At 37.1% G+C, this 15,555-nt stretch overlaps 1 protein-coding gene across 1 annotated transcript in view; it reads right to left on the bottom strand.

Moving 5' to 3' along the window:
• The window catches only part of RBBP7 (RB binding protein 7, chromatin remodeling factor), a 31,292-nt gene that overhangs the window by 2,982 nt on the left and 12,755 nt on the right, over positions 1-15,555 (bottom strand). The window contains exons 4-10 of the mRNA XM_044670341.1: positions 12,577-12,750; positions 11,428-11,543; positions 8,120-8,280; positions 7,387-7,513; positions 7,195-7,272; positions 5,960-6,036; positions 1,639-1,696 (exon numbers count right to left, since the gene is read on the bottom strand). Of these exons, the coding sequence (XP_044526276.1) occupies positions 1,639-1,696; positions 5,960-6,036; positions 7,195-7,272; positions 7,387-7,513; positions 8,120-8,280; positions 11,428-11,543; positions 12,577-12,750 (791 nt within the window). The remainder of the gene's footprint in view (positions 1-1,638; positions 1,697-5,959; positions 6,037-7,194; positions 7,273-7,386; positions 7,514-8,119; positions 8,281-11,427; positions 11,544-12,576; positions 12,751-15,555) is intronic.

The following is a 15,555-nucleotide window of genomic DNA, read 5'->3' as shown; positions in this document are numbered from 1 at the left end:
GGTAGAGATGGCTAATCTCATCAGATGTTAAGTATCTCTTTGTCCCAAAGGTTTCTCTACAAAGTCCTTTACCAAGGTGGTCCAGCCCTTCCCCTTTTGTGTCCATTGTAAAGCATTAGCTTTACATTTATTAAGCTTTGTAACCTTCCTCTCTCTGGTCCAGGCCTTTGGCCTGGACTAGCCTCTCCTTTTTCTCTTTATTCCTACTTATTACCTACCAGACTGTAAATAAACTCTTCAACCCGATGCTGACTTGGGTCTGATTTAATTACGGAATCAACCTGAATTGTTGATTCCTGGTGGCCACATATTTAATATATATCGATAAATACCTAAAATTTTCCCTCTTACATTTACATTACTGTTATTCCTGTTTGGAATTCCACATTTTCCTTTTTTGCCATTGTAAAGTCAATCAACTGTCCCTCTCATCCTCAATCCCCATGTTCCCCATGAAAGGTATTTAAGATTCCCAACTTTAATGGTTCCTTGGAATTGTCCAATCTAGCATGGTTGGCTGGTTGGCTTTCCCAGGGGCCAGGGACCAGAACATCCAGAGTTCAATCCTCAGACTTGGCATAGGCACGTGGTGCGCAGCTCTGTGTAGAGGCCTAACTCAGCCCTGTACCCCTTTCCTTAATTAAAGAGTTGCTTTTCTTACTATTTAATAGTTTTGTGTTTTTCCCAGTCAACACTTACCATTCCCATAAAGATGAGAAATATAAAAAAAATGTTCAAATGTATGTCAGTCTCTACCTCACCATGAGTTGGTGAGAAGGCATATGTACATAAAGGGAAAGAGAAACAAATGGATCACAAGCAAATGATGACTGACACAGCAGAGACCATAAATGCAGTGTTTGGAAACAGAAATCACTATAGGCTGAAATAGTCTGGTAAAGCTTCCTGGAAAAAATATTTGAATTGAGCCTTGATGGATGAGTAAGATTTAAATGGCCTGAGCCAAGTACAAAGAGAACCAGGTATATGTAGAACAGCCATCAGATACATGCATTTGTCTTATTGCATCTTTGTATGTGGGTCCAGAGCCTTGCACTAATGTTTGTGGAATAAACACAGGATCAGGAATCCAAAACCTTGAGTTTGATCCTAGCTCTGATACAGAATGACTGCATAAGTCACAGCCAGTTATTTCACCTTTCTGAGATGCCATTTACTTATCGGTAAAATGAGAATACTGAACCGGATACTATTATGACTACTACCACCACTGCTACTATTACTACTACTTGAAACACTAACCCCACAGGGTTGTTATGAAGATCATTATGAGATGTATTTAAGCTTGAAATGCTATCTAATTATAACTTATTTGCTTAACACCAATCAGAAATGAAGTAAACCACCCCAAAATTCTAAGTGTAAATGAAAATAAGATTTCATTACACACAATTGTCAAAGTCAACACAGTATGAGGTAAGGCATCCATTATACCTGTAAATCAGTGACTGCTCTGGAATAACAAATTATAACAAGCTTCTAAGAACTTTCCAAATTCTCCTACATTGGAATTTTTGTGGATTTGAATATTTCCTAGAACATATGCAGGCCACGTGTAAAGAAATTTGATCTGTGTGAAGACATCAAGTCTTTTGTGCATTAAAATCAAGGACATACCAGAAGTTCTGGAGGTCCATCTTCAGCATCTTCAGCAGACTGTTCTTCTCCAATTTTACTGTAAGAAAAAGGACACCAAAATTCTTATAATCTGAATTAATGCAAAAGGGAAACTATTAATTGCCAAGACAGAAAACACATCTTAGTTTTTAAAAAGTTGTTCTAAAAACCACCTTTTGGGGACAGGCCTAGTCCTTGGTTCAAATCTGCCCTTACACACTACCTAGCTGTGTGACCCTGGGCAAGTCACTTGACCCCCATTGCCTAGCCCCTTATTGCTGTTCTGCCTTGGAACCAATACACAGTGTATTGATTCTAAGGTGGAAGGTGAGGGCTTAAAAAAACAAAAATATACCACCAACTTTTATTTTCTATAGCAGAACACAGTGCCTTGCACCTAACAAGCAAATTGAACTATTTTCCCATAGCACATATGGTATCTGGTAGAAAAACATCGTTACCATTAGAAGCAGTATTCAGACTTAAGATGATTAAAATGGAGTGAAAACCCTTTCTGAAAAGCCACAGTGGTGTTCTTAAGATGTAAATACTCTACTATTAGGTGAACAGTACACACAAAGTTCCAAAAGGGACTATCAAAACTTGTGCAGTTTTACTTCACTTTTACTTCCAGTTGATATATCACAATGCAATGTAAGAAAGAAATGCTGGGTTTTGGGTTATAAGGTCCAGCCCTGAATATAAAAATTGCTACTTCCTACAATCTCCCTTTGATTTTCGGCTTCCTCAATTGTGAAATGAAGGGATTAGACTAGATGAGTGGTGGTGAACCTTTTAGAGCTGAAGTGCCTAAATGGCAACCCTCATACCACATGTGAGCTCTGCTACCTCCACCCCAGAGAGGGGAGGGAAGACACACTCCTACTAGGCTGCTGGGCAGAGGGGTAGGGGAAGTGAGGAATGTCCTCAGGCTCATGGAGAGGGGAAGAGAGCAGCCCCCTCTGGCATGTGTGCCACAGGTTTGCCAACATTGGATTAGATCATCTCTACAGTCCCTTCTAGTCTTAATTTGTTCCATAAGGCTACAAAAACGTCATGTGAAATTTAGTTATGGAATTTGTAGAAAACTATCTTTTTTTACATGTTTTAAACAAACCCTTACTTTCTGTCTTAAAACTGATACTAAGTAGCAATTCTAAGGCAGAATAGGGGTAAGGGCTAGGCAATTGGGATTAAGTGACTTGCTCCAGGTCACATAGCTAGTTTGTGAGGTCAAATTTGGACCCAGGTCCTCCTGATTTTAGGCCTGGTATTCTATCCATTGGGGTCCCTAGTTGCGCCCCTGTATATATGACTTTAAAAAACGAAGTTTACTTAGAGACTAGTCATGGCTTCATGTTATTTTAAAGTCCACTCTCCTTGCCAAAGGAGAGCCACATGAATAACTCTTTCAGTGGTAGCATGAACACAGGACACTCAGAGGAGGAGGAACAAGGAAGAAATTAAAATATTCTGAATCATATATGAGAGTCCTGGGAAAAAATCTTTAAGACCACAAAAAATGCTCTAGAAAAGTTAAGACCATGCCATGGTTATGAATAGCCACATATGCTACTTTGAGGTTCTAATTACATCACCATCCTTTTTTATCCTTTGTTAGTACTCTTCAGTTGTGTTCAGTTGCACTTGGCTCTTAGTGACCTCAATTAGGATATATTAACTACTTTATAGAAATTGTCTGATGTGACAGCCACAAAATCTTAAGTTGTTATATTTTATAAACCTAAAGACTAAAAGGTAGCAGAATGGATAATTTTCCAGGCCTGGAATCAGGAAGACTCATTTTCCTGAGTTCAAATCTGGCTCCTAAAGCATACCAAGTGTGTGACCTTAGGCAAGTGGCTTAACTTTGTCTTTAGCTTCCTTACCTGTAGAATTAGCTAGGTCTAGAGATAGGAAGTCCTGGGTTCAAATTTGACTGCAAACACTTCCTTACTATGTGACCCTGGGCAAGTCACTTAACCCCCATTGCTTAGCACTTACCACTCTTCTGCCTTAAAATTGATACTTTGCATCAATTTTAAGACAGGAGGTAAGGGTTAAAAAAAAAATAATAATAAAAGTAACTTGCCAGACTGCTTGAGCTGCCTTCCTTCATCACATAGCCACCTCCCTTATTTTCCAATTTAGCCCTTCACTTCTGCCTCTTCAGTATATTTGCAATAGTTGACTGGAATTTTTTTCTTTGAAAATGTGATTTTATAAAGTTTTTTTTTTTTACCTTAAGTATGGCCAAGGGCTAAAGTTTCTTCTAAAGGGACCCCCCCCCCCACTCCAGTAGAAATGAAGATTCACTTTACATAGTTTCATTTTATGTCGTTCCTCTCACTTTATTCCATCCAAGTTTTTCTCTGACGTCTTCTTATGGAATGAAATGAAGGTAACCCTGGGTTCTTGAAGGTTGTTCAAGCACAACCTGATGACTGGCAGGTTCTGACAAGCTAGACAAGATTAAAGTATTCTCTGGCTTTGTGAGGAAGAGCCGGGCTAAACCCACTACAGGTTGGCCACTAGGTGGTGATGACTCCTGTGGTCACGATGGCTTATATCACTAAAGAATACAAAAAGGTGCCCAGTTCTCTATGTCCTCCTTTTTACAAAGTGAAGGTGGCAAAGTAGTGGGTAAAGTGGATCAAAAAGTGCAAAGAATCACATGATTCTTCAATTGTATAAACATTCATTTAAACCAGTGATTCCCAAAGTGGGCGCTACTGCAATCCAGGGAACGGTGATGGCCACAGGTGCATTTATCTTTCCTATTAATTGCTATTAAATTTAAAAACAAAAAATTAATTAAAAATAAAAAAAATTAATTTCCAGGGGGCTAAGTAATATTTTTTCTGGAAAGGGGCAGTAGGCCAAAAAAGTTTGGGAACCACTGACTTAAACTTTTATACTCTAAAGATGAGATTCCTTTGTCCACTGACAGGAGATGATATACTGTGTGAAATGAACGATATCAATACTGACCATATTCTCAGAAAAAAAACCTATCTAGAAGGTACAAGCTACAATTAAATGGAAAGGTCCAGATAGTCTCCCCAGTAGATAAGTGGTCAAATGAGATGAATAATTTTGAAAATATTAACTATCGCCAATTATCCTCCATTTACTAAAAGTAAAGCAAAATTAAAATAACCCTAAAGTTTCACTTCATACCCAACAAATTAGCAAAAAACTGTATCTCAAATAGTCTATGATGGGGGTACTACACAAGAGACATTAGCTCCCTTGGTGGAGCTATAAATTTCTGCAACCATTCTGCAAAACAATTTGGAATGATATGAAATAAAAAAAAAATGACCAAAATGTTGACCCAGACCCAGAGGATGCCCTTTGCTGGCATATAACCCAAACAGGCTAAGAAGAGGGGAAAAAAGGGGTTTCATTTGTTTAAAAAAATAATCCTTTTTATGGTAGGAAAAAAAAGACACTTATTGATTGGAAAATGGCTATAGTGTTATGAATAACTATTATTCTTTTAAAAGGATAAAAAAATAAAAAGAATTCCAAGAAACACAACAAGGCTTTATGAATTGATGAAGTAAAAAGCAAGCAGAGGGGCAGCTGGGTGGCTCAGTGGATTGAGAGCCAGACCTAGAGATGGGAGGTCTTAGGTTCAAATCGGGCCTCAGACACTTCCCAGCTGTGTGACTCTGGGCAAGTCACTTGACCCCCATTGACCACCCTTACCATTCTTCCACCTAGGAGCCAATACACAGAAGTTAAGGGTTTAAAAAAAAAAAAAAAGCAAGCAGAACCAGGAAAACAATATACACAAAGATTACAGTAATGTAAAGAACCAAAAGGACACAGAAAATGAAGCCAAATACTGTCACAATCAGTGCTAAGACAAGGAAATTTTCCTCAGAACTGAGGAGAGCTACAGATACCAAATGTGACATACAAAATTCTGGTTGACTACCTAGTTTGGTCTTGTTTTACTTTGTTAGAAAAGCTGGTGCTCAGTTGCTGACTGTTATCATTGAAAGGTAAAATTTAAAATATAAAGTGAATAGATTTAAAAAGAGTTAAAAAACTACCTGGCAAAGACAGTTCCCAAATCTTTTCACCAGAATACAGCTTATTGAGGCAGCTGGGTAGCTCAGTGGAGTGAGTCAGGCCTAGAGACAGGAGGTCCTAGGTTCAAACCCGGCCTCAGCCACTTCCCAGCTGGGTGACCTGGGCAAGTCACTTAGCCCCCACTGCCCACCCTTACCAATCTTCCACCTATGAGACAATACACCGAAGTACAAGGGTTTAAAATAAAAAAAAAAAAAAAAAGAATACAGCTTATTACCTTAAGTCCCATACGTTAAGACGTCGATCAGTACCACTTGAAGCCAAGATAGTTTCATTATGTGGAGACCAGTGAACCTAGCAATAGAGTTTAAAAATGAGTAGTAATTTTAAAATTTCTAGATACTTATTGCACCCTCTAGAATGTGGCCCATTCCTAGCTACATTTCAATAGTTTTTGGATTCACTGTAGATGAGATTATGATAGTAATGGAGAGAACTGGAATCTTGAGGAAAGGTGGCACCTAAACAGAGCTAGTTCACAAATACTTAAATATCCCATTGTATTGCCCTGGGGTATTTATTTTTACTTGAGATTTAGTTAATCCAAAAGAAAACTCACAATTGGGGAATTTTAGGCATTATAAGGATGTGAAGTAGGAAAAAGCAAAACAAAAAAACTGGTGAGATTACACACATGTATGCAATTTGTTTTGTTTGAGAGCTTGCCTCCAAGATCAGTTTCCCTCGGTTGGTCTTTCTTATTACAATTTCTTCCCTTCACTCTTGGAGAACTTTTAAAAGCTCCAAATTTGCCTCAATGGCTCCTCCAGCAACATCAGCCTGTGGACAAAATGTTCTGAAGGACAGGTCTGTCCTACTCCATGATTTGTCACTGTATCCCCAGGGCTTTGTACAGTACTTGGCACACAGTAGGCACTTTAATGCTTGCTGATAATGAGAATGATTGTGGCCATTTTGTCCCTATTTACATTACCATTCTTATTTGGTAACTTGAAGTTCGGAAAGCCTTTCAAAATTAAACCTCCCTATTTAGAGTTCAACAATTTTCTAAAGTTTCAGCATAATTAAAATCAATAAGCTGCCATAACATAAAAAGTCAACTAAAATATAATTAGTGTATTATGAACAAAATTTAAAAGATTACAAAGCTTTACTGGGTTTATTTTTCTCCTCATGGTAAAATTAATTACAACATAGAAAAGTCTGTCAGCTCTTGAACCTGAAAAGCCTATTACTAGTTTCTTAATTACCACAAATCACAAAATTTATCCCATCCATTCTAATAAAACTTGATCTAATACTGAATTAATCTTGGTAAGCAAATTACCAAAAAGTAAAGAGGTAAGCCCAGCATCAAAGTCAGCTCTAAAACAAAATTAAATATTCTCAGGAAGAGAGCAAAACTAAAAGAACTCTATAAATTCTTCAGTCTAATGTTCATACAAGAAGTTATATTTAAAGTTAAAAGATGATCTATTACATTTCACACACCTGGAAAATTTCATCTTTATGAGATTCAAAGGAATGGAGTTTTAATTTTAGATTACGCAGATCCCACAAAGCTACAGTCTGAGGAGAAAAAAAAGGGAAAACAATTTTAAACATTTGGGTTAAATAAACACTAAAATAACACACATGGCAACTACGTTTATACATCCAAAGAAAATTTAAAAACTTCGAAACCTTATCAGCTGAGCCAGTTGCTAAAATGAATTCACTATATGGATTAAATGATAGACAGTTGACTTCAGCTGTATGAGCATCTACAGAGTGACTTGGCTTGGATGTTGTATTGGATCTGGTATCCCAGCTATAAAGAAGAAAAAAAGGAAAAAAGTACATATTTAGCCCTCAAAGCTACAATAACACACTCCTACCAGCAATAATTGTTTCTATTTTAACATGGACAATTTAATGCCAGTTCTCATCAAATATCGTTAATGATGCCACCCAATACCCATGCTAGATTCTATACCGTATCTCTATGACACCATGACGAAAAAAACATTTTCCTGACAAATGTAAATTCTACCTCAGTAAGCAAAATGAAGTTCTTGGCTTAAATGCTTTTATGACCTCTTTTTAAAAATCCCTCCCTCTATTTTTTAACCATCTCATACTTTGTTTACTAGCATATCTTCAATTGAAAGCATGCAGAATCACAAATTTAGAGCTGGAAGGGATCTGCTCATTTTAGAGATGACAATAAATATACACTACCCTTCCATTTTACACATAAGAAAATTAAAACGTATAAAAGTTAATTGATTTGGCCAAATTCATACATGTGAAAAGTAGCACACCTGGGATTTGAACAGAACTGAGATATTCAGCTACAGTTCAAAAGTTCATGCATTTATACTATTTGTCAATATGGAACCCTCTCCCTCCAACAAACTAGATCTTTCCACCTTACATCATGAGTTTCTGGTCATCAGCAACAGATCCAAACAATGATTCATGCAGTAGATGCCATGCTACATCTTCTACAACAGCAGAATGACCAGTAAAGATTGCTTTGGCATCAACAATTTTGCCTTCCTTTGGGCCTGCATTTATGTCCCATAAACAGACAGTCTGAAATTTAAAAAAAAAAATACATTCACAAGAAATGAATATACCCTTAAGAAACAAAACCATCCCCCCAAATTTACCATACAATTGAGCCTGAAAAGAGAGAAAACTTCTTGGGAAGTGAGAAGAGTTTTCTAGGCACAAGTAACAACTCTGTGTAGGCCTGGAGGTAAGATAGAAAGCTGAGTTTGGAGGATATCTAGCTGCCCAATTTAGCTGAGAAGAGAAAAGGTATGAAGTCAGACTGTAGAAAGCTTTAAAGGCCAAACAAGTTAAGGGGTCTGTGTTTTATTCTAGAGGCAGAAAGGGTGCCTGCTGTTAAAGGAGATTTTAGGTATTTATAGATATATAATTAAAGTGTGGCCGCCAGGAATCAACGATTCAGGTTGATTCCGTAATTAAATCAGACCCAAGTCAGCACCGGGTTAAGGTAGTTTATTTACAATTAGGAAGGTAGAGGTAAGGAAATAAAGAGAAAGGGAGGGGCTATTCCAGGCCTGCAGAAGAGAGGTTAGAAGGCTAAGTAAATTAGGCTACAAGCCACAAGGCCTAGCAACCAGATAGGATAGTGCCTACTTAAGGCAGAGTTTGGAAGCGGCCTAGGTAGGCCAAGGAAGTCAGCCTAACTTACCCATGTGACAATACAGAGTGCAAGTGGTCTGTGGACTCACCTGACTACCTGCAGCACCAAGTTCAAAGCAGGAATCCCCCAACAGGAAGTAACCAACATATTTAGATAGTGTCTTTCAGCACTTCCTGTGGGTCCACCTCTAATTCAAATGGACAAATGGCAGCCTCTACACTGATTTGGACTGCCCAAAGGGCAGTCCCTTGTTCTTGATTTGTTACTTATTGTCACATGTGGGTAACTCATCTCCCCTCCCCACTAAGAGGTGAGGATGCTGTCATCTTTATGCCTAGGGTGAGCAGAGTTTGACTATGAATGGGCTAGAGCTAATTCTATTTACACACTGCCACTCAAGATTTCTCCAGTTTTGTTAAACTCAAGTCTTTCTACCAACCATAGGAGGTGGATATAATCTGGAACAAAGTTACAAGTTTTTTGGAAATGTTACAAAAATGTGGTTATAACCTGTCAGTGACATTGCATTTTACTATAGACCTGAATGAAGTAATATTTGCTCAAGGGAAGAGATCATGGTGTTGTTTTTTCTTCCCTATAGTGATGAGGAGCCTAGAGGGGCAGAGAAGAATAAGGAAAAGAGAAGAGAGTTAAAGGCTTCATTGGATGAAGCAGCATTTAGGCTAGTATCAGAAATAGTTAGAATGAGAATAAGAACATGAGGCAAAAGTACAGAAGCTAGAAGCTGCTAGGTTTAAGGCTAGCAAGTATCTGAAATACCAGATATGACAAGGGGAATAACAGAAAGGTGGGCTGGAGCCAAATCACTGAAGCCTTTTAGCATCTAGGCATTTTTTCAGCTGGTAATGGGAAACCAGAGGATTTAATGTAATCAGATTACTCCTGCAGCCAGAAGAGTGAGACCAGAGGCTCATTGACCCAAGATACAAGATGGCTATTTTCAAATGAGGCATATATATTATTAAGAGCCTTGCCAAAATGATGAGGTTCCCTCTGTGGACCAAAGGTTCTCTTTGATAACCAAAACTTGAATATGGGTAGTACTGTTTTCATTTGTAAACATTTGGGGCAGATGATGCTTGTGAGGATCAAAAAAGTCAACACACACCAAGTGCTCTGTAAACATGAAAGCACTATAAAAAGGATAGCTATTACTATTCTTTTTTTTTTAAACCCATACTTCCGTTTTGGAGTCAATACTGTGTATTGGCTCCAAGGCAGAAGAGTGGTAAGGGTAGGCAATGGGGGTCAAGTGACTTGTCCAGGGTCAAGACACACAGCTGGGAGGTGTCTGAGGTCAAATTTGAACCTAGGACCTCCTGTCTCTAGGCCTGGCTCTCAATCCACCGAGCTACCCAGCTGCCCCCTATTATTATTCTTAACTAAATAACTAGAGCAGGGATTTTTAGCCTGAGATCCATGGAGATTTTGGGAGGTCTACAACCCTGAATGGGAGAAAAAACTCCAGCTTTATTTCAGTATAAATGGTTTCCTTTGTAATCCTAAATTTTATTTTATGCATTTAAAAACATGATTTTGGGAAGGGGTCTTGTAGAGTTCGCCAGACTCTCAGAAGAGTTTGTGATACAAAAAAAGGTTAAGAATTCCTAGACTAGAGGATTCATTCATAAGAAAAGTGTTACATCATTTTAATCCACTATAGCATCATTTTAATCCACTAGCTAGTGAAGTAGACAAAAGGGTATGAAGTTTTTTTGGACTATTTTACAACTACTGAATCAATGCAAACCATGCTAAGAGATAAATTAGAAGTTATTCAATACTACTACAAATAGTGACAACTAACATTTATACGGCTTTTAAGGTTTGCAAAGTTCTTTACCCTATTTTCTCATTTGATCCTCACAATAACTCTTTTGAGGAAGGGGCTATTATTATCATCATTCCCATTTTACAGATGAGGAAATTGAGTCTGAGAGGTTAAGTGACCTGGCCCAGAGTCACACAGCTAGAACACATTTGAGGTAGAATTTGAACTGAGGTCTTCTGGATTTCAAAATTGGTGCTCAGCAGTTGTCTCCCATTTCAAGTTATATACAATATGCTCACACAAAAAAAAAAAAGTTAGGACCACTTCATAAATAATCCATGTTTACTTAAAAACTGAAGTCTTTTCCATCATGAATCAACTCAAGATTTTCTCAGAATTTACTGGGGTCCTCAAGTCTACAATTCCATAGGATATAGTAAACATAAGAACCTTACTAGTCATTTCTCTTAAAACACCATCAGGACACCCCCTCAACACTATCCATACTTTCAGATTCAGTTGATGGGTTTAGTAGGTTTTGCTGATCTGCCTTTTTCTTCTTTGTTACAAGGAATGGTACAGTAGGCAAGGGCTTGAAAGTGATAAATTTCAGCATGGAGTGGTTTTTTAAAAAGGTTATCAATAAAAATTTTTAAGAGAACATCTTAAAAAGTAATTTATTTACATATTTCCTACAGTAACTACAGTATAGAATTAATTATAACACTTAAAGCAACTCTTTGAACATTATCATCATAAAGAAGAAGTTTCTCACATGGTCATCAGATGCACTTAGGAGATGTCCACTCAAATTCGAGTTCCAGGAAAGACCATAACCTTCCTTTTGATGACCTCTTAACCTAAGATCAGGATTACATTCGCCACTTGGGTCTTCAAAAACAAAAACAAAAGTTAAATTGTACTTTTTACATAATTATATGAGAATAATGACCTGCAATAAGCTTGCTTATTAGAACTAGTTGCATCTGGCTCCAATTAGGACCAGATCCAATGTGTATGCTTATTTTAATACTTAACGAAAAAACTGAATGAAGACACATTCTGAGTTGATTGGAATATAGGTCTGACCTCCTAAAATAAAATCTCTTTGCAAAGGAAAAAATCAAAAACAGATACACAATGAAATATAATTACAAACCATTCTTGAATGAGATTTAAGGAAAAATTACAGTCTATATTAGGATGTCATCTACTATTTTGGTAGGGTTGTTTTCCCTCTCTCCCTTTCTCCCATTTAAACCTTATCCTACCAATATTTAATGTAAATAATCTAATAATAAAAATTAAGATTAAGGCTCTTTGGAAAGTTTCAATATACAAGTTTTGTAGACCTCCCATGTGCAATCTTTTAAAACTTAGCAGAGATTTTAGAGGTCACTTAGTCTGACTTTCTACCCAATTCAAGATATACCAGCCACAAAATCTTTATTTTGTCATCCTATAAGATCATTACTTCATAAAGCAGTCTATTTCATCTATGAACAATCTGTTGCTAGAAAATCCTTGTTTGCATCAAGAGAAATCTTTCTTATTTTAACTTTCTTTTGTCCTAGGTCCTCCCTCTTTAAAAAAAGACTTTAAATATTTGAAGATCTAATTTGGGTTCTGCTACTAAATTACTGTGTGACTAAACGAAACTCATATCAACTTCCTCGGTCTCAAGCTTCTCATTCTATAGAGGGATGAGTTGAACAAAATAACCTTGGTGGTCCCCTCTAGCCCTAAAATTCTGTGATTTTTTAAAAAAGTCTCCTTCTTCTGCACAATCTCCTTGAAGCTAAGAGTTCCCAGTTCTTTCATCTATTCCTTTTATGTCAAGATTTCAAGTCCTTTCACCATCCTTCATCATCCACCAAAAACCCCCCACAACTGGGTGAGTACACACCCAATAATTATTACTTACCTGGCTTAGAGGGGTGTTTTGTATAATCAAAAACCAGCACATCAGAAGATGGTGTTTTTGTAGCAATAATACAAGGATTCTGTGGCATGTAACGTGCACGATTTACTTCTCCTTCGTGATTTATTTTTATTTCTGTTTCAATTTTTCCAGTTACAGATCCAAAGCCCCCAAATTCTAATTTAATAGGGAAAAAATACTTAGAATTAACAACTAAAGGCAATTTAAGTTCAACCAATAGACTTTAACCTAAGCAATTCAACAGGACCATACAAACAGGACAAAACCAGGGCACATAACTGGCACATTTATATTCTTTCGGAACCTGAAATTATTTGAATGGATTTGTATTAAATATATTGCTAATGGGATATTTTACATACATGAATGGAATTCAAATTTATATTTAACTAAGAACACAAGGATTTGGTTCAGTATGACTTCAGGACTTTATTCTCACCAAGAAGGAAATGGCTAAGGATATGAACAGGCAGTTTTCAGATAGAGAAATGAAAAGCTACCTATAGACATGAAAAAAATGCCCAAATCATTACTGACTAGAGAATGTAATCAAAATAACTGAGTTACCTCCTCATACCTAACAGATTGGCTAATATGATAGAAAATGAAAATAACAAATGTTGGAGTGAATGTGGGAAAATTGGGGCAGTATTGCATTGCTGGTAGTTGTCAAATGATTCAACCATTTTGGAAAGCTATTTGGAACCATGCCCAAAAGATTATAAAATTGCACATGCCCTTTGAACCAGAAATACCACTGATAGGCTTATATCTTATGAAATAAAAAAAAGAAAGGGGAAAAAAAGACCTATTTGTACAAAAATTCTTATATAGCAGCTCTTTTTATGGTGGCAAAGAATTTTCTAATTAAATAGAGATGCCCATTCATTAGGGAATGGTTGAACAAATTGTGGTATAATTGTAATGGAATACTATTGTGCTATAAGAAATGATGAGCAAGAGGATTTCAGAAAAATCTGGAAAGATCTACATGAACTGATGCAGAGTGAAGTGAGCAGAACCAAGAGAATATCATACAATGAACAACTAACTTAGTTATTCTCAGCAATACAATGATCCAAGACAATCCCAAACGACTTATGATGAAAAATGGTATCTATTGCCAGAGGAAGAAGTGATGAAGTCTGAATGCAGATCAAAGCAGACCATTCTTTACTTAAAGAATAGACATGTTTCAAAGGAGAAAAAAATGTAGAAAGACAAAGAGGAATTCTCACTTGAAGAAAGGGAAGAAGAACCACTGGACATTCAGAACTACAAGAGGGAGGGTATACAAACAGAGCCAGCAGCATCTCATATTCTAAGATGAATATTACAATAAAGCAAGTCACTTACCCATATAACATCCACATACACACAGAAGGAACTGGGTGCTGTGATAGACTAAATAGGAAGCTTGGGGAGAAGTCATCATTCCATCTTTTTTTTTTTTTTTTTAGAAGGAAGTAAAGGAAAGCTAGACAGTTTAAAATACCCTCAAAATTTTGTTAAAGGGGAAAAAAAGATTTTCACAGGTTCTGAGAAATGCCTGGTAAGATCCCATGTACATTTTACAGAGAAGGCAGCATAGAGAGTTGAGAAGTTCTCAAGAATAAAATTCTGAACACATAATTAACTGAGGAAGAAAAAAAGGGAAATTTGTCTAAGAGACAGATGTGAACTCACAATGAATTTAACCAACATATTTTTAAAGGGCATTTATGTGAGGTGTAACTAAGGGCAGAGTTAACAGAGAAAGACTTTATAAATGTGGAATCATCCTCTAAGAATAATATTAGGAGTGCTACAAATGAAAAATTAGTTCATTTGGTGAAGAAAGCTAAGGACTAACAAAAGGGACAGAACTTGTTTGAGATGAATGGCATTAATGTCCAATTAAAGAGAAGGAAGTTTCTTATTTTGTTTCCTCTGCAAAAAACTGGAAAGGACAGAACAAAAAAACTTGCTATTCAAGCTAAGTAGGCATGGCAAGATAGAATTAGCTGCCAAGCTGCCCTTGACGAGTTTAATGAATCAAATCCAGGTAACTAGGGCAGTGATGGTGAACCTTTGAGAGACCAAGTACCCAAATTGCAACCCTCACACCATACCACATGTAAGCGTCACTCCCACTTCTCCCCGGAGGGGAGGGAGGAAGCACTCCCATTGAGCTGCAGGGCAGGGGGGCAGGAGAGAGGCAGGAGAAATGTCCTCAGGTGCATGTGGAGGGGAAGGGAGCAGCCCCCTCTAGCATGCTCCATAGGTTTGCCAACATGGTCCCAAGGTAATGAAAGAACTAGCAAATATGGTGGCAGTAATTTTTGAAGGGTCATGTAGAATATTAGATAAGTACTAAAGGACTAGAGAAGACAAAGAATGGAGTCTACAAACTAAAGGCTAATAAATATGACTGATTCCTGGCAAAATTCAAGAATGACTAGTAAACATCTTGGGGAAAAAAAGAATGTAGTCATCTAAGAGACTCATCAGGTATAGGTCATGCATATTTGGCTAACCTTGGGATCTTATGTATTTGAAAAGTGTCCAAAGTTCTGATGAAAGAAGTGTGGGAGATCACCAAAATACAGACAGCATGGTAGGGTGTTGGTTGGGAAGCAAAGGTCACAGAATTTACGAAGTTTGAAGGAACATCAGAATGAATGATGAAATCCCTTAATATAAGGGTAGGAGTCAGGCAAGAGTAAGACAGAGCCAGGAAGTAAACACTTTTAACAAATAAGCTTCAAGTCTGTAGGACATTTCAAAGATTCACCATACTGTGGGACATAACCATCCACTGTACTTCCAAGTATTCTGCCTGGATCCATTCTTTCTAGAATACATGTAGATGCAAATTTTCAAGTACATATAGAAAAGATTAACAATTGTCATCTGATATTTTTTTGATTCAGATTTTCTCCCTTCCTGAAGCAGTAAATAGTCTTATATAGGTTTTACCAG

Source organism: Gracilinanus agilis, chromosome 3, assembly GCF_016433145.1.
Source record: "Gracilinanus agilis isolate LMUSP501 chromosome 3, AgileGrace, whole genome shotgun sequence".
Taxonomy (NCBI): domain Eukaryota; kingdom Metazoa; phylum Chordata; class Mammalia; order Didelphimorphia; family Didelphidae; genus Gracilinanus; species Gracilinanus agilis.
Note: the sequence above shows the minus strand (reverse complement) of the source record. Positions and strands in the feature narration are given on the sequence as shown.